Here is a 22,909-nt window from a genome sequence, read left to right as displayed (position 1 = left end):
TTCTGCATGTGTTAACGTTATCTAAATTGAATTTATTATTGTGGAAATTAACCGTCAAATGACTCGTCTAAAATATTCGTCCAAAATGTATAGCTTTATAGCTATTAAGTTTGCAGAATAATCATACTTTCCAAATCCAAATCTTATTATTCTGATTTATATTCAAACTGGTTCAAAAATGCTATTGGAATACTATATGTGTGTATTTAATGTGTCCGTAGAATTAGCTGCAATGTTTGAGAAAGTAGCTTTCTCGCTTTGTTGAGGAGGCTTCTTTGTGAAGAAATCACACATTTGTTTTCGAAAGAATTTTATAATGATAACAATAAAACCGATGATTATGATGATACAGACAACAATGGCAAAATAGATGGCCCAATTTGTGGACTTCTTTTTCGTTTTCGGAGTGTTTGCATGTCCCGTTCCTCTATTAGGTGGAGGGGCTGCAAAACAAAATATTTATATGAACGTAAATACGTATCTATTGTGAATAACATATACTTATAACAGAACTTTTCACAAATTTTAAGAATTTCGACCGAATCCAGTCCTGTGTCGTATTTTGACAAATAACAATTTCGATATTTCCGGCTCTCTGTTATCTCTTTGTCATGGAGATTAAAAGATTTTTCTTCATCTGATAGAAGTAAGAATGGAGGAGAAAATAAACACAGTTTGGCATAAAAATAATCAATCTACATGTATTTTGTAAAGAAAAGTTCGCTTTACCTGGCGTCGTTGATTGACAGATTTCTGAAAAAAAGTAGGATAATAAGGCGTGTTTATAATTGATTGATCAACTATCAAAACCAATCATACTTTCATATTGATTATTATTGACACGAATGAAATCTAATAAACAAAATTGAATCTTTACCATGAATTTCTTTTGACTTCAGCTTGAGAAATTCTGTATTCTTTGAGGCATCTGTGCAGGTATCGTTAAATAACCGAAAAGTTGCAGACGATTCGTTATGGGTGATTTCCTAACATAAAAATAGCCTTATAAAAAGAAAGATACTCCAACCAAATTTCAGATTAATTTACTATTTTAATTTTGGAGACAGAATAAGACCTCTAATTGGGATATATTTATAAGTAAAAAACAAACAAACAAAACAAAACAAAACAAAACAAAACCAAAAAAAAAAAAAAAAACGTGCGAATATGACATGTTTACTTATCTTCAAGTTGTTTATTACTAGCAATATTGCCTCGTATATGTTAAAGTTTTAACTCAAATGAAAGGAGTGGTTTTTCATACTCACAATACAAATAAATCCATGACCTCTTTTTGATATAGATAAAGTGTCAGCTGTCCACGTATACAAATAAGTGACGTCATTTACCGTTTCATGAAATAGACAGTACACCGAAAGGTTATCTAAAAACATTAGAACAAAATACTAGTTAGCTGTAGTATCAAGTATAAATACCTGGATTGGTACGTTAAAATAGAAAAGACTAGATGAAATCCCGCGCAAGCGCGGGGAATTGAATTTATACCACTACCGACAGAAAATATATTGTAGTTCTCTACTGACAGCCTACAGGCTTATAGTAGGAACAAATACTTTGTTCAAAATCCCGCATGAAGTAGATTTACCTATCCAACACCCCCCCCCAACCCCCATTTTTTGTTTTTGTTTTTTTTTAACTTGAAAAAATGCGATTTCATTAATTGACGTTTATTGTGAAACCTGTTATACTATGTTATGGATATTGTACTTCAGATGCTCTTATTTCATTTCCGTCAAGGATAAAAGCAACGAATATGCACATGTTACTAATAAATTGATTTTTTTTTGGGGGGGGGGTAAAAATTCACAGGTACTTGGGTCTTGGTTTATAAATATGTTTGTACCTTATTGATATGTAAAAATGTACGTTACTTTTTTACCTATCAATAAGGTACATACATATTTATAAACCAAGAACCAAGTACCTGTGTAAAAATTAGCTTTTCACGCCCTATGAATAGGCTGAGTATTTGATACAAAAGATTATAGCCCTCTCGGATTTTCTTTTTCTTTTTTTTTGGATCTGATATTTTCTGGCCTCCCCCCCCCCTCCCTGAAAAAAGGAGAGGGCTACATTATTCCAGCTATAAAAGATTGTATTCAGAAATTAACTGTGCATTGATTAAAGCGCAAAATTTTACATCTTTAATTGTATTTGAACATTATTTTATTCATTAATTTTCTATTTTCATGTATACAAGTTTATTACGAAGTACAAATTGTACTTCGGGTTCGTTGCCACGATGCGCTCAGTAAGGAATATATACAAATTTTACCGATAAATTAATTAGGAAAACCTACTACATACATGTATATGTTATAGTCTTTCGATATTTAATTATATTTACAACTTATATAGTGTTATCAGTGGTTTACCATTATTTCAATTATGACCATTTACACAAAAGCTTTATTTATGGTCATGTAGCTATAATCGCCTCGTTTTTTGTCCCTTAACATCGGGCTCGATGCTATATGATGTTCTAGAAGCTTCCGTCAATATAAAGATCGGCGAATGACGAAAATATTTTGCACATTTCCCTTTTTAATCGGTTATCACAACTTATTTCTTTTATATCATTTAAATCGAGTTTTGATTGAATAATTCAGTGATGACGTTTTATGTAATAAATAAACGATTGCTTGTTGTCAGTTTCATTAAAAATTGCCAGTAACTTAGATCCGCCAACCGGAAACGCCACCGTACTCACGTTTTAGCTATTTCATGGCTGTTTATAGCAAATGAAAGTAGACTTTTAATTTAATGTACGATACTTACTATGCGAGTGAAATCTAAATATAGTTTACGGACATCAGCTTGTGTCTAGTGTATTGTAAGAGGAGTAAGTAAGAACTCTGGTGCACCCGTTTCTGAGTTTATTTGCAAAATTTATTAATTTATAAGTATAGATGTGTATCATGAAAATAAATGTTGAGTGTAAGAATGATGATGTATGTCCTATGTACCTGGAATTTGTGTACTGGAATGGCAAGATGGACTTGTGATAACGAGCTGAGTGTTCTTCAAACATCCGTTGATACTACCATTTACACACACGTTTTCCATACCATTTTCCTCGGTGTTAAGGTTCGTAAAGGATTTCCGTAAAAAGTTGGGACACTCGATACTAACTATATCATCAGTCGACACTATGAAAGAAGTTTGTTGTCAAAAATCTGAAGCATTGTTTGTCTTTTTTTTAATTTATAAAATATGAAGGCAAATTTTCTTTTCTTACATTAACTCCAAACGCTGTAATGTATTTTTTTTTTATAAACACTTTATATTACGTTTGTAAAGAATTGAGTTCTGGAAATCATTTTCTTATTTTACATTTTGTTAAATCAAGTCTTAAAACTATTATTGTGTGGAGAAATTTTTAAAATAAGTAACCTAATCACAATAATTAACATTTCTTACCATTTTTGATTAGGCTATGCATGTTGTCTGTTGTCTGGGGAAGACTACAAACATCATTCATGGATACGTTTAAAAGATTTGAATTAGCATATACACTCTCGTTGACCGTGGACTCTATGGGTGTCGAAACGTAATAAATATAATTGTCAAATCTAACTTGTTCAAAACTAAGGCAAATGTACACGCTCATTTCCATGGAAAACACGTTGATATCTCTTTCAGATCTGTAGTAAAATGAGAAATAAATTATTTTACATATACATGTAGCATGCACTTTTAACATAATACTTACTGTAATTTTTATGCTATTGTTGTTGTTTGTTTGTTTGTTTGTTGTTTAACGTCCCTCTCGAGAGTATTTCACTCATATGGAGACGCCACCACTTGCCGGTGGAGGGCTGCAAAATACCTATACTTGGCACTCAAGGCCATTGAGCAGAGTGAGGGTTCTTTTTCGTGCCAACACCTACTGCGACATTTTTACGGTCACATGCGAAGAACCGGTCTCCACGTCCCTCAGTGGATTCGAACCCGCGACGTAAGGATCAGCTCCTTACTCTGCGACTGTAGAGCAGCTAGACGCAATAACCACTGCGCCACGCGGGCGACCAATTGTTGTTGTAAAACATATTAAAATCATATGATAATTACATTTCATCTTATTGATACCTTGTATATGATTGATATTCCATTCAAAACAATAGCAATAATTAAAGAATTAAATTCTTTTATGGCTTTTTGGATGTCGTCGGTCGTATAACAGCACCTGGCCGCGTGTTAGCGCAGTTAACGTGCGGCATGATAATTTTTCGCCACGGACAAGTGCTGATATACGACTGATGACATGCAATGCTTATAATATTTACACAATTTTCATAATGTTAATTTCATTCATCTTTATTATGAATGTAGCGCCTTTGAGAGCTTAACTGGTATGGTTAATAGATGCAAGAGCCATTCTGACGTAGATAGTTAAATATTTCCATTTCTAATTGTTTTATATGTGATAACTCTTTGAAAGTTAGGTGGAATGATTTCTTGATAATTCAACCGGAATGTAATTTCGTCAGGTGAAAGATCAGGAGCCTTATATGCATGTCAATCTCGTGCGGCTGTTTGTGTCTGACGTCAGTCGGCGGGGACTACTGAAATGAACATGTGAGGCCTCGTGTATTTAAAATCTATTAGACCGCATTTTTAGATTTATATTTACAATTTTATTTCACATATAAACGTAAATATAGGGAATCACTGTCTAGTTTGTTGGGTATGCCAGGGACATCAACGATAGCTGGAAACGTGGGATAATTAATGCATAACGGGCTTCGAGCGTTATGCAAATTATCCCACGTTTCCAACTATCGTTGATGCCCTGGCATACCCAACATACTAGACAGTCATTCCTTAAATATCGCAAATGAATATCGCGATGGAAAATGACAAATTAATCTTAAATGTAGAATTGTTATGTTTTTACAACAATCTAATAAAGTAATTGTTTTTAATTAGATTTAGCCAAAAATATACATTTTAGTATTTCTAGTGTATATAGTTCCTATTGTGTATTCTACCACGACATGACAAGGTTTCGTGTGTGCTATAGGGTGTTGAATGCTGTAGATTTCAAATAGATTTCATAAAATAAACTACACTGAATGTACATAATTCCATAGGTGACAATAGAAGAGAAAAAAGAGAACAGATAAAAGAAGAAACGCTAATTACTTGAGCAGGTAGTGTGTCCCATTATTTTCTGTACAGATGAAGTCGACTGACGTCACTCCAGGTAAAATGACGTGATAATCATAAATAACAGACTCGCTAAATCTTAGGAATCCTTTGTCAGAGCTGATCCACGCTCCTCTTAGATCCGCTGGAAACTCGCATGACGAGTCAGAAATTGCTGTAAAAATAATTCATTGGAACATTTACGGCACTGTGAGTGATTGATTTTGCAGACTCTTTAAACAACATTGATTCTGATTTGTCAATATCCATTATCCTTTACAATGTTTCACAAACTGGCTTCATTGTCACATAGGATATGTTAAAAATATACTATTAACCATAAACATGGACATAAATATAAATTAACAAAGCGATTGCTTTAAATAAAATAGCGATTTAAAATTGAACGTACTTTCAAAATCGATGATTCTGATGCTTTTTGTCACAAAATAATTCTAACTTAAACTTGAAATAATTGTGTAAAAAGTTGTATGCCTGAGAGAGAGAGAGAGAGAGAGAGAGAGAGAGAGAGAGAGAGAGAGTTACCTGTGACATCTACGAAAACATGTAGAAAAAATAACCACTTCATTTTATTCTGCATTTTCTTTCAATGATCCCAGGACACAGAATATTGATTTCCCTGGTTTATTACATTATGCATGAATTGACGACCTTTAAAATGAAAAAAAATACTCATAAAGGATAGCAGGAGCCAGAGTAACATTGAAATGTTATGGCAACACAAAGCACAATGAACATAAGCGGTGAATATAACTGCTAAAATACCCAGAAAAACAATTACGCATTTTAATAAACAACCCAGGTAAAAAATGTAAACACACTTTTATTTAACAATATATTGTGACATATACTAATATAAAAAAAATAAGAGAATGTTTACCTTTGTAAATTCTTATATGTATCACAAATCCATGATTTTTTCCTTCCAAGTTGTACACAATGCAATGACTAAGATATTCCCGATATATTTAATATTTATCTAAAGCTTGAACGTCTACTCCTTTCAATAAAAATATGTTCCTTTCATTCATTTTAATGGATCGAGGGTCCGTTATTCAGTTGGTCGAAAGCATGTTTATCTAACTGCATTATAATCGATCAGTTTTAAAGGTAAGCTAAATGCCATGTATTGTGCTTGAAAACGTACACACATTCAAACAGTGAAATATTTTAAATTAAATGTCCAAAAGTGTTGGATAAAGAAGAGATGAATGGAAAGCGATAAGGAATAAGCAGACAATTTAACAACAATACGGGGCCATTGTAGTGGTTGGTTTTTCATCAAAATGTCGCTTGTTAATGCATAAACAAATTTGAATAATGGGAGATAACTTTAAAAAATTGAGCAATTTACCATAAGATGCATTTTTGTGAAGGATATAAGCCTTAAACTGTCAAACTTATTAAAGAGAAAGAACTGATCGAGGCCAGAAGTGCTTAAATCATTTCTTTCTCTCACAGAATGCACAATATGATTTATATCCTTCTTAAAACATGGTCCTTTTTCTGTTTCCGGTAAAGATTTTTTACAGTAATGACGAATTCCTTTGAACAATAATTGTCTTCAAAATGTACCACTAGCTAAGCTATTTCTTTCACAATAAAATCAAGTGTCTTTCGTTCATTATTTAGGTAGATGCCAAAGGCTTTAAAACTTAAATTGTGCTGCATCATGTTCATGAAGCCATTATACACATCCTCCTCTGATAGTGATAGAATTAATTTTTGCTCAATCAAAATTTAAGGATGATGATAAACGTTCAAATACGAAGACTGTTCTACGTGATATTCTGGATAGAGAGATTGAGAATGCTCTGAAGCCAAGTTTTCAATTTAAAATGTACCTTCTCCACAACCACAATCAAAACATTTCAATTAAAAACCAAAATCCATCTGAATTCAAACATTTAATGAGTTTACTTATGCAATCTCTACAGTGTTCGGAAAAGGTCATAAAGTAAAATGTAAGATTATATTTCATTGTTTTAATGCGCTAGCAAGATGCCGATCCAAATGACACGTCATCGTCATCATCGTCCTTATCAGGTGTATATCTACTAACCACAGAAATGCTTGATAGTGGACTTGTTGCTCTAAAGATGGCGGAATCAAAGCTGTATAAACTTAGTCCATCTGGTCTCCGAATCCTTCCTCGCATGTAATCCACGATCGAGTCCGTGTAAATGCATGTTATCTTTGGAGGCGGTTGGATTGGCAGATTCTCGATACTGAACTCGGATTTGAACAGAGGTACGATTTGGATCGGTCGTTTAGGTTTAAAATAATTAACAGGTTTCGATGTGTTGACGATTGATCTTTTAGGGTTGAAATGTTGAGGTCTCACTTTCTCTCTTTTTCTTACATCAAATGCCCTTTCCTCTTTTCTCTTCTTCATATAAAGTTTAAGGCGTTTGAATAGCAGAACAGAAATAAAAATTACGACAATCATAAACAGTCCCAAAAGTATGAAGAGGTAGTTTAGGTCGGCTACGAAAGGAGCCTCAGTTGTTGCTAACAAAGCAAAAGAAAAAAATTGTGAAAAAGAATGTCATACAGAACCAATATTGATAAGAAATACATATAATTTTTTTAAATCTGAAATATTGACTTACTTACTTGGGAGTATAGTTTGACAGGAATCTAAAATAGAGATGGATGAGCTATATTTACTTAATATAAAGTGTTTCTAGACATTTTAAATGATAGTTTGATTAATATTGAAAATTAAAGCTGTTGTGAACAACCTGTGATGTCTTTGATCTCCACAGAAGCACTTGCAGATGGATACTCTGTAAAGTTTACAGAATTTCCACAAAAGTTTGGATTCTCTTCCAGAAACACCGTACCATTCAAATAATTCGTCATTTTCTGCAGATACATTATTTCAGTATTTAATATATGTGCTACACTTTCAGATACAAGCTACTTTGATTATAAATGTTCATGCCAACAAGTATTTTATAGTCATTATTTATTACGCAAAATTGACCTACAAAGCAGGAAAATCTGTAAGTTGTAGAAGAAATGGTCTCGTCATTATTCCACGCAGAAAAATACAGCTGACCATCAATAGTTTTCGAATAGATACACGTGTAAACACCGCCATCTACGATGAAACCAATAGGGTAACTTCTGCTTTATAACTCAAATTTAAAATAGATATTTTATCAAAATTAATATAAAAATGTCCTTTACCCGAAAGGGTTGTTTGAGTGCATCCATCCTGTGAGAAATTAAGCATAGTTTTATTCGTGCAGCCATCCAGTTGTGCTGTAGCACAGTTGTCTGATGTAGCCGAGTTACTTGTAAATGTGATGTTACTATACACCATCTGTAAGGTTTCAGGGCATAAAGTCTGAATTGCATTACTTTCCACCGCATCTGTGAAAAATGACAAAATTCAAGCCTTCAACCTTTAACTATACCAAGCGATCGTCAAATTAGAAACTGTGTTCCCGCGTTAACAGTGGACATGATCGAGTTTTTTAATTAATAATTTTGATATAAAACATATATTAAATTTGATTCGTCAAGCGTAAAACTGACAACATAAGCTCTAACAAAGCAACAACTGTTGGTATCAAATAGGCGATTAATGCTGACTATGCCCTACTTAACCGCAAAATTATATCTCCATAGATATATACACGGCATTGTTTTTCTTTCTTTTTGATTTATTCATCTTTTGTCTTTTTACCCTTTCGTAGTAGCGTTATGAAGTTGACAGGATCTATGTAGCTCCGTGTACAAATACTCTCCTGGGAATTAGATCTATCCTCAGCAATACCCACCATGTTTTCACGAATCAAATTATCAACAGCTAAAACAGAAATTATTATGGATTTGAATATAAAAGTAGCAAAACTTTATTTCTTAGAGCTTTTTTCTTAGCATACTTAAAAAATACTTTCTAGTTTTTTCTTAACTTTAATGGATTAATGTTGTAAAAAATTATTTCAATGAAAAAAAAAATAAGTTAAATACATGAAAGAAGTAAAATAATGGCTGTTCTCTTTCAACAAGTATTTTTTGATACCAATGGAGTAAAGAGAAGACAAAATTATATAAGTCCTTTCTGGTAGAAAAAAATGGAAAATTCTTGAGGTGTCATGAAATGGTTTCCTGTAATCCAAAGGTAACTTTGTATGTTTCAAATATGATTGTACAGTACCTGTTGCATGGTAGTAATAGTTTAACTGGTCATTTACATTATAGATATCAAGGCAGATATAAAAGAAGACGTTGGTTCCAAACAGTACATTGAAGTTGACAGATCTGCAAAAAATTGAAAGTTTCAAGTACTGTCATCACAGAAGAATTCATTTTTATTTTTCCAACATACTATTGTTAATGAGAGATATAAATATGTTAATGATAGTAGGCGTATTTGATAGCAAAAGTATTCTGCTTGAATTTTCCTTAAAAGAATTAACACGTAATTAAAATTAATTATCAATTATAATTCATATATATATTTTTTTAGAATTATTTAAACAAAAATAATTATTGTCCATTGGTATGTAAACATACTTGATTGTATAGCGATTCGTACTGACTTGAGTTAGACAAGTGAAATTGTAATAGTCAATCGTAGGATTATTCGGGTCCGCAGACGGAATGAACACTTTGTAGTTATATATAGTATTTGTTGTGATGGTTAGACTGCCCCTTTCTGCACTTGTCCATTCTCCAACCAAGTAACTAGGAAATGTGCATGATCCTTCTACACGAAAGATTGAAAAGCTAACAATGAATTTAGTAAATGTGACTTATCTTTTATAAAAAATTGGAAAAGTAAGAATCTAAACCATTTGTACTATATATTGTTCTTAATGTAATTGAATTCAATAACTTCAAAAATATTGAATTATATTTCATTTGTTGCAAACATTAAAGATGTTTTATTTTAAAAAAATGAGCAAGTTTGTCAACAAAAATATACTGAAAAATGAATACCTGCAAAAAGAATCAACTGTCCAAAAACAAATAAAATTGCACAGAAACACATTTTCATATTAAAATCCAACATCTTCAAGTTGAATCAATTAATTTGGATTTAATCCTAAAGAAGCACAACAAGATTTAAATTCTTCTTTCAATAATTTACAGTATACAGACTTTCCCTTGTCTTTTGTTAAAATATACATAAGGCCAAATTATTCGTTACCTTACTGGGTGTTGAGTATTTTCTTTGTTTTCATTTTACTTTATGGTTCATTGGTACAGGTATCAATTTTGACATTGTGCGCACCTTAAATGAAAAATAACTTGATACGGTAAGGCTTATTGATAACCACCCAACAGCTTCACAATGAACAAGTAAATGAGGAGACAGGTAAAATGTTTTCAGAATTAAAGAAGTTTTTTGAAAATATTTATGCAGTATATCTCCTTATTCTATCAGGGTTGTTTTTCTTCGTTATTTTTATCCTTTTCATTACAAAAAATTCGCATTTAAAAGCAGGAGCATCATATCTGAAATATTGATAAAAATTTCTCATTAAAAATTGACTGGTTAGAAGAAACTTAAATATTTACGTGGATACACGTTCTATAAGAGACTCTTCGAAAAATAACTAAAGATATTAAAAACACAATGATTTTATTTTCTTCAGAAACAAAACTGTCTTATGAACAACAGCTAAATGCATATTTCTATGATGTATCTCATCGGATTTCTGATTCAATATATTGTGTCGAAATAATTTGACACAGCGTTAGTCATAGGTCTTGTTTGCTTATAGTAGATAGTAGTTGATTCTTGCTTATAAAAATATTTGAAGGGATTAAAATTAAATTAAAAATGATTTTGACATCTTTGTGAGACACCCTTTGCCGGGTTAGTACGTACGCTAAATGATGATACATGTATATACGCACTTCACGCCTAAGAAAACAGGAAGAATGACCTGCGAAACAGATCAGATAGGTTTGTTGACTGTAGTATTTCCTGTTTTTCAAAACAAATGTTTATAGGTTAACTATTACATAAATTAATTGCACCAAATTGTCACAAACTATTGGAAAATATAAGCAGAACGCTAAATAGCAAGGACAAAGCATATTTTGAAGTTTGTTGAAAGTTGGGTAATACTATTTGAAGTATGATACACTAATAACAACTCTAAGTTATGTCAAACATACATAAGGCATGATATATGAGATGAAAATGTCAAAAACTAGAACAGCCCAGGCAGTAGTAACTTAAAGGTGTTCATGTGTTTGTCTGTAAACAATTTTTCAAAATGTTGGCCCGTCTAAAGTTTTGGCCTGCATAACAAAATAGTACACAAGCATAATACATAATCCTGTAAATGCTTCCTCTTATTTTGCCAAACTGTGTCGCATTGATTACAAAAACGCAAATTTCTGTGAATTTCTATAAAAAAGCTAATTCTCTTGCAGTTTACTTCGATTACAATTAAATCTTGGAACATAAGTAGACTATACAAAGACACATTATTCCATATACATATATCTGTTTTTGAATTGGACAAACAGTTTTGCCACGAATACATACATGTATTTCCCTGAGATTCTTTCAAAATACTAACCCTCTTACAGTTTTACCTTGCTTTCAGTAAGATTTGGTAATTGTCAACTACACTTAAGATAATAATTTGTTGGTTTTTGATGTCGGCATTGAAATTTCTACGAAATTCTATCAAAATGCTACAATAAATTCTCCTACACAATAAAACTTTAAACACAAGTATTTTATATCATGGACCATGTTAAAGCTGTGATGAAATATATGCTGCATTGGTGAATAGAAATAGAATTATGTATAAAATTCTTCATGACTCTACAGGTTTGTTCTTATTTCATTTACTGAAATGCATGTATTTATATTTATCAGTGATGTTATAGCTTCCGAAAAAGAATATGTCAAAATGCTAGAATACACCTCTTACAGTTTTGATAGGGATTGCACGATGCAAGTATAGAAAGCATTAGAATACATAATTCTGTAATTGTAAAGCTGAAAAGGTGTTCTCAAGCAAGGACCTATTTTCGATTCATTTAATATAATAAAAACCCACAGTTCTCAATAGAGTTCCCACCAGTCCAGTTTATATCCTATATTTCTGTTTGTGGGGTACACTCATAATGGTATACTGTTAAATAAATAACAAACCCCCTTATTCAGTATTGATCGACGTTGATGTCCAATTCATTGGAAACAGACAAAAAGTTACTGTTACCAGCAAAGGTACACTGTTTAAAATTGAAACTTAATTAAATGTTTCATTACGCATCAGGTAAGCACTGGATAGTTTACATTTAAACTTACAATGCCTTTTGGTTCCTATAATAGAATGACAAAATATGTACCAGGTGTAATCTAGTAGATGATTCATCATTATTGGTCAGTGCACCATTATAATATACTTAAGACATAAAGTTTATGTGTCATGTATTAATAATTCCTGATCTGATAAATTTCTGTTTATTTCTTGCATATAAATTATTAATATAACCTAAGAATATATTAATTGTTGTAGTAGAAACGATTATATCCTTTTTTCATTCTTAAAATAATTTGATGACTGCCTATCAATTAAATTCTTACTTGATTTTATGTTCAATTAATTTTAATTTGATCATTTTCACTTGGAGTTTGTTGATGCTCTTTGCTCTTCATATTTCACATTTACCATCTACGTTTATCTACCCTTAGAAGAATTTCCACAAACATACAGTTACACCCGTTCCTTAATATACAAACCACACAATAGATAGAATGTACATATTTCAGTAAAAGAGATAAAAAATTTTCATCTATTGTATTTTACAATGTATTACACTTTTTAAGTAGACCCCCAAATTCTGTATCTTGCAAGTTCATGTACAGGAAAAAAATCGAACAGGAAAATGCTTTTGATTTTTAAGACACATTTAGATTTAGGAAACGGAAGTTAAAGGAGATGACATTATCAACATTTTCAGTCGTGTAAAAAAAAATATCGCCATGCATCATCCTTCCGTAGCGTTTAGAAATTCAGATTTCGTCCATACTCACTCTGGGTCTGCAAATAGAGCTTTGATAATTAGAATACTAACATAGTACGCAGTGTTCTAAAGCTGTTTCTTCATAATGTTTTCAAAGCTTAGAATTTAGGAATATCGTAATTCTTGTGACACTCAATCAAGATGTTTTAATTTGCCCAAGTATGAACTGTGTTTTTCTATTGTTTTTCTCATCACATATTAAATTATCAATGCTTTAAATTAGATGACAATGAAACTGTGTTAAAAAAGTATTGAAAGTTTCTCATGGTTTCTCATCAATTCCGGTAAAAAGAAAATTCAGCTGTAAACCATACCACTTCATTCATGAAGAAATTAAAGCACCTTAGAACGAATGTGTATACAATGTCTCTTTTTAAGAGAAATTAAAATCCAGTGCGTTTATCGAGCTTTTACAGATGGTGTGACTTAAATTGATTAAAGTTTATTTAAAAGGCAGCTCTCTTGTAAGAAGTCATTTAGGTATACATTTCAAGTTTAGTGGAAATAAACAATAAATAACTGTGTCACGGAGGGGATGCTCCCAGTCAGAAATTTCATTTAACTATAAACTTAGTAGTTTCGCATATACTTTCTTTTGCATGCTCTATATTCAATAAATATGTAGTTGTGACAAAACTCAGAAGTTTTTTTTTTATTTTTTAAATATTTCATATATATTTTTTTTAATTCTCTTTTTTTTTTAATTTTTACTTTATTTTATTATTTTTTTTTGTAAGGGAGTTACTTGCTATTTAACGAGGATTCCCAGAAAAACGCGAACTTTTTCAATATTTCATAAAATACCAAACCAAACATATTTATTCTTTGCACATATTTTCGCTATTTTGACATAGATTTATGATTTGTTGTAATGCCATACGCATATGAAGATAGCATTCAGAGTATGTTAAAATGAGGGTGGACTGTGCATCGTAATTTTTCACTTTAAAAGGTAGCATTGTCAGTGATGTTTTCTTTCTTTGCAGATTACCAGTATACAAAAGTATAACTTCACTAAATTTATAACGATAAAAACTCTATGATCTGAAGTCATAATGTGTAAAAACTCTTTTATTTGACAACATAAATGACAATTTCAATTTTTATGATGTTATATGCACGCACATTTTCCTTTTCATACTGTCAAAAATGGCGACGTCGGCAATATTGCGGTGCGGGATATGAATCCTGTAAGAAGCTAAGGGGAAAAAAGATAAAGGCGATGGAAAGACAAATACGCAAGTCCCAGACTCTGTTTTTACCTGGCTAAAGCCTGGAAAGGTATGACGGTACATATTGTCGTTTTGTACATATTGTCGTCGGCGACAATATGTACCTACCCTCACTGCACATATTGTCGTCCATCTGTACATATTGTCGCCGGCTGAAAGTTACACATGTACATATTGTCGCTGGCGACATTTTGTGCCTCACCCTCACTGTACATATTGTCGCCCCACAGATATTGTTGCTTAAAGATTTCTTTTGTTGTTTTTTGGTAGTTCTGTGAATGCAATTGGTGTATGAATCACACTGAAGTGTCTCTCATGCTATTTTATGCAGCGTAATTGTGATGGTACCCGGTACATTTTGTCGTCCTGTTCATATTGTCGCCGGCGACGATGTGTACTGCTCATATTGTCGTCCATCAGAACATGTCGCATAACAATGCACGGCAATGCTCCATATACATGTAAATATGGCCAGAGAAACCAAAAACTTCAAAAATGGTCATATACACTTAATTTAATCACCGAAATATGGCTGAAATATTGCCGACTCGTTTAACAATAATAATCAATAAATCAGTCTATATTAATATGACTAATCATTGCTTTGCTGTTTTTGAGAAGATACCTTTTAATAGAATTTTCCCATATATTCCTAAGTAAAACTTTGATTGCCCATTGTGGCCCCACCTTAGGCCCGGTCTGATTTGAAGATACTTGAATCTGCGCTACCTGAGGATGCTTCCATATAAATATCACTAATCACGGGCCTACTGCTGTTCTCATTGTTGGATCCAGAAATTTCAGAATGGGGGAGGGGGGGGGGAGGGGTCTGAATTTTTTTTGAGAAGCAAAAAATTTTAAAAAGTCATTTGTATGTTAAGGTGTGTACTGTATATGTTAGATAAATTATCTAATTATGAAATTTTACCTGTGGACTAAATTGAGAGTATAAACACCTTAAACAAACATAATTTGCCAAAGCAGAAAAAATATCAAACCACGAGAGCGGAGAAAGGTGTGCGCCGGTGCTACATCTGTCTGGTTTTTGAGAAGATTTTTAAAGGTTTTCTGTATATATTTCTAAGTAAAACGTTTATCACCCATTGTGGCCCCACCCTACTCCTGGGGTCATGATTTTAAAAAAATTGATTCTGTTTTTGTTTGTTTGTTGTTTTAATGTCCATCTCGAGAATTTTTTTCATTCGTAAGTAGACGTATACTTTAGACCTATACTTGGCACACAGGGTCATTGAGCTTTGAGGGGTCTTTTTCGAGCCAGCACCTCAAAATTGAACTAACGCTATGTAACGAAGCTTTCACATAAGTATCATCTCTTCTGACCCAGTACTTCTTGAAAAAAATTGAAAGATTTCCCCCCTAAATATTCTATGAAAAACTTTGATCACCTATTGCAGCCACACCCTTTCCTCCGAGGGACATGATCTGAATGAAACTGAATCTACACTTCATGATGAAGCTTTCATATAAGTTTCAACTTTTCTGACACAGTGGTTCTGAGAAGATTTTTAAAAGATGTCACTAAATTTTCACTAATTCTTAACTATACTATTCTACTTCTGCATGGCTCTTCATTTAAACAAACTTGAATTCCCTTTATCCACCGATGCTCTGTGACAAGTCTGCTTGAAATGACCCAGTAGTTCTTGAGAAGAAACTGAAATTGTGAAAAGTTTACAGACAGAGGAACGGTCAGACAATATGTGATCAGAAAAGCTCACTTGAACTTCCAGTTCAGGTGGTCTAAAAATGTCAACCCTACAACAATTATGTAGGCACATGATTGTATATACGAATATCATAAAAAATAATTTTTAAATAAACATTACTACTGAACAAAAAAAAAACAATCTAATACATATATTCAATCCCCAAGCATATATTACAAGTAAAAAGAAAAGGCCGATTTATCAGTTATCTTAAGAATCACAGTATCCTGACATATCGTAGTGATGTACATCAATCCTGGACACAATTTTCTGACCAAAAAGTTTTCTCCCTACAGTATTGCGAGAAATGGTGCCTGTCTCCCTTCGTGCTTGTGTTTGTCAATCTCTCTTTCCTTTTTCAAGTAAATATTCGTCAAAACAGTATATCGACGACAAAATGTGCCGACCCTGACTGTACATATTGTCACCGACGACAATATGTGCTGGTGCTTGACTGTACATTTTGTCGTCCATTATGCAGGAGAAAAATAAGGCTCGTCTCGGTACATTTTGTCGCCGGCGACAATATGTACCGATGGACGACAAAATATGCAGTGAGGGTAGGTACATATTGTCGCCGACGACAATATGTACAAAACGACAATATGTACCGTCACAACAGGTCATCCATGGAAGAGGCGTTGAAGACAAACTTAAAAGTCAGCGAGAGCTCCTAAGCGTCATGGCTGTTTAACTTCTGATGAAGTTGAGATCATGATCGAAGTTGGAAAATTGTCTATTCAAATAATTTATTTAACGATCTTTCGAAAATTCAAGTATGCCAGAGATGGGTACCTCGGTTGCTAACTGAAAATCAAATGTAGTATAGAATTTTTGTATCAGCCGATTTTTTTTTCATATTCTAATGAAAAAAAAACCCCACAATTCCTAAAACACTTCACAAGTGCCACGAAAACGTTTTGACGTGGTTGGTGTTGCGCCGACTGCTACTACTATATATATAGTATGTTAATTTCGTTTAACTGAGAGAAATATTGCTCATTTTCAAGATAATTTCTCTGTAGAGTTATAAAAAATGTTGATTATGGTGCGTGCTAATTTTGAACCTTATAACATTATAATTAGTGAAACAAAAAATATTGAAAATGTTCGCGTTTTTCTGGAACAACCCTAGCATAAGAAAACAAGAGGCCCAAGGGCCTTAACGGTCACCTGAGTACAATACAACAATTTAGAGGATCCACAATCTAATTAAAATTAGATGTTCCGAATCCGCTACCGCTTCTCAAACATCTAACAACATCCCATTAGAGGTCACGTCAGAGCGACCTTTCGATTAGGAATAAACATAAAAATTTTGGCCAATCAGATTCAACCTTCTGTTTACGATCCACGGCTACATCTTTACATTATTAATGCTCAGTAGACTGTTTTACGTTGAATTAAAGTAATTTTGGTATAAATTGAACGTACATTGTATAGTCCGCCAATCTGGCATTCTTACCTGAAAAATGCAAACGAAAATGCATAAACTACATGTATACATCTTTACATTTATATATAGCACGGTCTTTTGTTTACTACGAAACCCCTCGGGCGTTTAGTGTGGCAGTAAAAAAAACGCATCCGAACTATAAGCCAAGATTTCAGAGACGGCGATTTCATTGGGTAATCGAAAGGTCGCTCTGACGTGACCCCTAATGGGATGTTGTTAGATGTTTGAGAAGCGGTAGCGGATTCGGAACATCTAATTTTAATTAGATTGGAGGATCCATAGAGTATTAAAATGAAATGAAAGGTGAAGCTTTGTTGCCCAAAAGCAAGAAAAATAGGGTGATCAGGATCAACAAAATAATTAGTCTACTATTCATTAACAGTTCATAAATTAGGTTCTAATCTGTTCCCCATTTATCACTATCACCATACAGTATATTAACAAACTATCAGTACTTTTGTACTATTTTAATTCCTTGTTGTAATCTCTTACATTGGCCTTCCTTGGTCTTTGATGAACATTTAATAAGACAAGTTATTTTTGTCTCATTTTTATTTATCTATTACTTACAAGTCCACATGATCATTAAAACTATGAAAATACTTTTTGTATTATACAATAAAAATTCTTGCATAATTCTCTTATTCTATTAATTTTTCAAGTACATTATTTACAATGATTAATTATCAAAAGTAAACGGCAAAGGGGAATAACTCCTCTCAGTAGAATGCAAATTAGTTGAGCCCTGGCTAGAACCAGAACACTTGACCAAATGGTCCAGATGTTCAAAAATCTGGTAAAAATACCCTTCCTTATTAACAACTTTTACACTTTTCGCCTCTGATATGCCCAAATGCAGAGAAGATTTTTAAAGAAATAATGCATTTTCACTACAGATTCACTATATTATCAATAGAGCCCCTCCCCCCCTCCCCTTCACCACCGAGAAACACCAGAGCCTCTCACCCTGGGACCAGAAGTTTCAAGTTTGGTCATCATAAGTAATCACTTTGTTTAACCGCTTAACATTAAGGAGCAGACAGGATCATTTAATAGAATTAATGCATTTTCACTAGATTATCAACAGCCCCACCCTTATACCAGCACATCTGACCCAGGGGTCATGCAATTCACTACTCTGGAAGAAGCACTCTTGCTCATCATAACTATATACTTAGCTTCTTTGCTTTTTAACCAGAAGCAGGAAAGAATATTTTCAAAGAAATTTTGATTTTTCACTATATAATCAATAGACCCCCCACCTCCCCTTTGACCAGGACCCTTGACCCTGGGGCCATGAAATTCACAATTTTAGAAGAGGCATCCTTGCATATCATAACAATGTACTTAGTTTGTTTAAATAGTACCCAGGGGCAGAGAAGAAGATTTTCAAAGAAATAATTCACCTTCACTGTAGGAGCTATATAGCCCCACCCTAGCACAAGAACCTTTGTCCCTGGGGCCATGAATTTCACAATTTTGGAAGAGGTGTCCTTGCTTATCATAATAATGTACTTAGTTTGTTTAAATAATACCCAGAAGCAGAGAAGAAGATTTTTAAAGCATTAATGCATTTTCACTATATAATAAATAGAGCCCCGCACTAACATCAGAACCCCTGACCCAGGGGCCATGAAATTCACAATTTTGGTAGAGTTACTCTTGCTTATCATAACTATGTATTTAATTTGTTTAAATAATACCCAGGAGTAGAGAAGAAGATTTTCAAAGAAATAATGCACTTTCACTATATGATCTATATAGCCCCCCCCCCCAGCACCAGAACCCCTTACCCTGGGGCTATGAATTTCACAATTTTGGTAGAGTCACTCTTGCTTATCATAACTATGTATTTAATTTGTTTAAATAATACCCAGGAGTAGAGAAGAAGATTTTTAAAGAAATAATGCACTTTCACTATATGATTTATATACCCCCCCTCCCAGCACCAGAACCCCTGACCCTGGGGCCATGAATTTCACAATTTTGGTAGAGTCACCCTTGCTGATCATAACTCTGTATCTAATTTGTTTAAATAATACCCAGGAGTAGAGAAGAAGATTTTCAAAGAAATAATGCACTTTCACTATACGATCTATATAGCCCCACCCTAGCACCAGAACCCCTGACCCTGGGGCCATGAATTTCACAATTTTGGTAGAGTCACCCTTGCTTATCATAACTATGTATTCAATTTGTTTCAATAATACCCAGGAGTGGAGAAGAAGATTTTCAACGAAATAATGCACTTTCACTATATGATCTATATAGCCCCGCCCTAGCACCAGAATCCCTGACCCTGGGGCCATGAATTTCACAATTTTGGTAGAGGGCTCAATGCTTATTACAATCATGTCAACAGTTTGACTGCTTGATGTCCAGGAGTAAAGAAGAAGATTTTTAAAGATTGCATTAATTTTGATGGTTTTAGCCCCACCCCTCAGGCCCCAGGGGGGCAGGGACCATGAAATTCACAAATTTTGTTCCCTTTCACACATAGATGACATATGCAAAAATTGGCTGAAATTGGTTCAGCGGTTTCAGAGAAGAAGCTGAAAATGTTCAAATGTTAACACACGACGCACGACGGACGACGGACGACGACGGACGAAAACAGATAGCAGTAGGTCACCTGAGTGACTCAGATGACCTATAAAGGTAAAAAAAAAGTACCCTTTTCTTTGATTTTCAAACTTCTATTAAGCAAGATGTTTTATATTTTATGTATTATTGATATGCGAAAATTATTCCTAAAAGCTTAATGTTTATCTCCAATGTGCCTAAAAGATATCTCAAAGGTGACAATTAGTGACAATCTTATTTTATTTTTTTCTTCTTCAGTGAAATTGTATCTCAGCTGGGAGGAGATTTGTTGGTTTGTTACTTCCTTGTATTCACTAGGAAACGAGAAGAAGAAAATCATATAGATAATGTTGAACCAAAAAAAAAAAAAAAAAAAAAAAAAAAAAAAACATCATGAATTTATACTTGTATCCTGTTGTTCAGAAGTATCTATATCTATAAATATTTGTTAAGCCGATCTGCTGTCCAAAAATACTGTACAGTTGTCAGTTAAATAACTCCAAGACAAAATTTGATCAGATTCAAAAATACAAAAATATATATGGAAAGCTAAAAAAAAAAATATCCGAAAACTTCCTTGCATGTACGAGCTACATGTATATAACCAGGTTACTTAATTACCTTCGACGTTTAAACTTATTCAATCGTCATTCAATCCAGCTCTTACATTTCATATTCAAATTTTCATTCATCTGAAAAATCAAAAATATAACACGTATGTTATCTTAATTTAATAAGAATTGGGACATTGAAAACATATAGAAGATATTTTGAGACTTGAAGCAATATTATATCAATCTTCAAAAAAAAGTTTACTTAGCAGTGCAAAGATGACTTTTGGACATTTTCATAAATAAAAAATATATCTGAAGTTAAAAAAGGTATCATTATTTGTAAAATAAAGTACATGTATTTAAAACCCATTGTAAGAAATATTCCAGTCAAGTATACATCCAGGAAGCAGAAAAATAAGAAGGGTGTAAACATATTTTTTTTTAAAGATTCTTCAACCGTAATGACACATTCCCAAAAATAGAAATTCATAAATGACTTGTTTCCACATTATGTCTTAAATACATTATTCAATATTTAGCGATATACTAGTAAACCAACCGATACACCAATATAAATGTATAGTTCTTTGTAACTTTCCTTATTTATGACTCACTCACCCGGAAATGATACTATATACATAAGTACATGTACATCACGTGTATGTTTAGTATTTATGCCGAACTCTATATATCCTTATACATAATAATGAACGTACAAACAGACAGGCTTGTCACTCTCATATCTCAGCTACAGTATGAGCTTGACTCAACAAAAAGAAAACTTCAATCAGAAAAAGAAGAAAAAGAAAAGGCATTAACGAGGTAAAATAACTTATTTTGCAATATTTTGTCAATAATATTTTTTAAAGCTGGACTTACCTTAATTTAAAAAGTGAGAAGGGATACTGTACAAGAAATAACAAAAGAAAGCAGTGTAACGAAATTAAAACAAAAAATACTTTCATATTTTCAAATTGGTTTACAATTACATTTTCAGATTGAGTTTTATAGCTGGATCTAAGCTCACTCATAATAATCCAGCAATTTCTGACCTATCTGATGAAAACAGACCACAGAAAATTGGTGAAAAGTTCAATGAACTATATGACAATCAATGGACAGATTCTATAGACATTCTCTCAGAAAGCATGGATGAGAAAGAAGCGGTTCTTAAAATTCGATCAGTACTTGAGGTAAATAAAATTCATTAATTTTTTATTATCCGCTTGGAACTCTTGCATGTATGTTTGCAAAAAAGTCTGAAATTTTCTGCCGATAGATTTTTTTTACACAAGTATTGAAAAACTATTGAGATGATTTTTTTTTTATTTTACCAGTGTAGTTTCAACGAAACTTTTTCTCTTTGTTTTCAGTATGTTTACCAGAAAACAAAACGTGCTTCTGAGGACCAGTATCGAAGCTTACAAAACGCACTGTTCCAGGTAATAAACATAATCAAGCAATGTTTTTTTCCATTTAATTGAGAAAGAACAATAATTGATTCGATGTGCATTATTTATATTTTCTGTTGTAGAGAGACTTGAGGAATTCGGAGACAAAGAATTTCATTGCAATTTACAAGAAAATTAGTGAACTACAGAAGGACGTGTCCGAGTTGTCAATTAAAAATGAAAAGCAGGTTTGTAGTACTGTAAATTGTATATAAAAAATAAAAACCCTCTAAGCATTTAAAATCATTTGATCTGGAAACACTTAATAATAATGTTAGCTTTGCATTCAGTAATGAAAAAGTAATATAAGTATTTTTATTTTCAGTTTTTAAGAGAGGATTCAGACTTTATGCTGCCATTTGAAATTGTCATGAATTGTTGTGAGTCATTCGTGGACATGTGTATAGAACTTTGTTGGATGATGCATGTTCAGGATCCGCCAATGGTTTTAGATTTTGGTTCATCGGAAATAGTAGACAAAAACATGTTTAGACTTTTTACTAGAAGTGGTGAGATTGTTGATTTTGTTGTGTGGCCTGCTGTCCTTCTGCACGAAAACGGACCTCTTGTTCAGAAGGGTGTTGTCCAACCCAAGAAAACGTCAAAACAAAGATAGTTTTTGTTGATATTGCAAAGTTATTTTTAAGTAAAATCATGTGCCAAAAACTGTTTATACAACCTTTTAGTTATTTGAATAGTTTTA

At 32.8% G+C, this 22,909-nt stretch overlaps 3 protein-coding genes across 3 annotated transcripts; 1 reads left to right on the top strand and 2 right to left on the bottom strand.

The window, feature by feature from the left end:
* Positions 1 to 46: 46 nt before the first annotated feature.
* On the bottom strand, positions 47 to 5,820 carry LOC133192538 (uncharacterized). Its single transcript, XM_061328531.1, has 8 exons — positions 5,716 to 5,820; positions 5,167 to 5,344; positions 3,442 to 3,665; positions 2,988 to 3,170; positions 1,269 to 1,384; positions 878 to 986; positions 730 to 753; positions 47 to 443 (listed from the first exon to the last, which is right to left on the bottom strand). Exons 1-8 carry the CDS (start codon positions 5,768 to 5,770, stop codon positions 193 to 195), a joined length of 1,140 nt encoding a protein of 379 aa, XP_061184515.1. The 5' UTR covers positions 5,771 to 5,820; the 3' UTR covers positions 47 to 192.
* Positions 5,821 to 7,183: 1,363 nt separating this feature from the next.
* On the bottom strand, positions 7,184 to 10,198 carry LOC133192846 (uncharacterized). Its single transcript, XM_061328851.1, has 9 exons — positions 10,147 to 10,198; positions 9,721 to 9,913; positions 9,362 to 9,465; positions 8,888 to 9,010; positions 8,386 to 8,571; positions 8,184 to 8,296; positions 7,935 to 8,058; positions 7,807 to 7,830; positions 7,184 to 7,701 (listed from the first exon to the last, which is right to left on the bottom strand). The coding sequence occupies exons 1-9, from the start codon at positions 10,196 to 10,198 to the stop codon at positions 7,184 to 7,186; spliced, it is 1,437 nt and encodes a 478-aa protein (XP_061184835.1).
* An 11,263-nt stretch (positions 10,199 to 21,461) lies between these two features.
* Positions 21,462 to 22,909, top strand: LOC133192537 (uncharacterized). Its single transcript, XM_061328530.1, has 5 exons — positions 21,462 to 21,577; positions 21,753 to 21,948; positions 22,129 to 22,197; positions 22,290 to 22,394; positions 22,532 to 22,909. Exons 1-5 carry the CDS (start codon positions 21,462 to 21,464, stop codon positions 22,820 to 22,822), a joined length of 777 nt encoding a protein of 258 aa, XP_061184514.1. The 3' UTR covers positions 22,823 to 22,909.

This window comes from Saccostrea echinata, unplaced genomic scaffold (genome assembly GCF_033153115.1).
Source record: "Saccostrea echinata isolate AGI-Se365-2 ecotype Australia unplaced genomic scaffold, CSIRO_AGI_Sech_v1 ptg000025l, whole genome shotgun sequence".
NCBI lineage: Eukaryota > Metazoa > Mollusca > Bivalvia > Ostreida > Ostreidae > Saccostrea > Saccostrea echinata.
Note: the sequence above shows the minus strand (reverse complement) of the source record. Positions and strands in the feature narration are given on the sequence as shown.

Bases quoted from the DNA above. Each gene is read 5' to 3' on its own strand.
- LOC133192538 (XM_061328531.1), bottom strand. From the start codon at position 5,770: ATGCAGAATAAAATGAAGTGGTTATTTTTTCTACATGTTTTCGTAGAT. The intron at 3,171-3,441 runs GTAAGAAATGTT...CTTCTTTCATAG, and splicing joins GCATAGCCTAATCAAAAATG to TGTCGACTGATGATATAGTT. The intron at 1,385-2,987 runs GTACATAGGACA...TAATGTTTTTAG, and splicing joins TTCCAGTACACAAATTCCAG to ATAACCTTTCGGTGTACTGT.
- LOC133192846 (XM_061328851.1), bottom strand. From the start codon at position 10,198: ATGTGTTTCTGTGCAATTTTATTTGTTTTTGGACAGTTGATTCTTTTT. The intron at 9,466-9,720 runs GTATGTTTACAT...AATTTTTTGCAG, and splicing joins ACGAATCGCTATACAATCAA to ATCTGTCAACTTCAATGTAC. The intron at 8,059-8,183 runs GTAGGTCAATTT...ATGTATCTGCAG, and splicing joins CTTACAGATTTTCCTGCTTT to AAAATGACGAATTATTTGAA.
- LOC133192537 (XM_061328530.1), top strand. From the start codon at position 21,462: ATGAACGTACAAACAGACAGGCTTGTCACTCTCATATCTCAGCTACAG. The intron at 21,949-22,128 runs GTAAATAAAATT...CTTTGTTTTCAG, and splicing joins AAATTCGATCAGTACTTGAG to TATGTTTACCAGAAAACAAA. The intron at 22,198-22,289 runs GTAATAAACATA...TTTCTGTTGTAG, and splicing joins TACAAAACGCACTGTTCCAG to AGAGACTTGAGGAATTCGGA.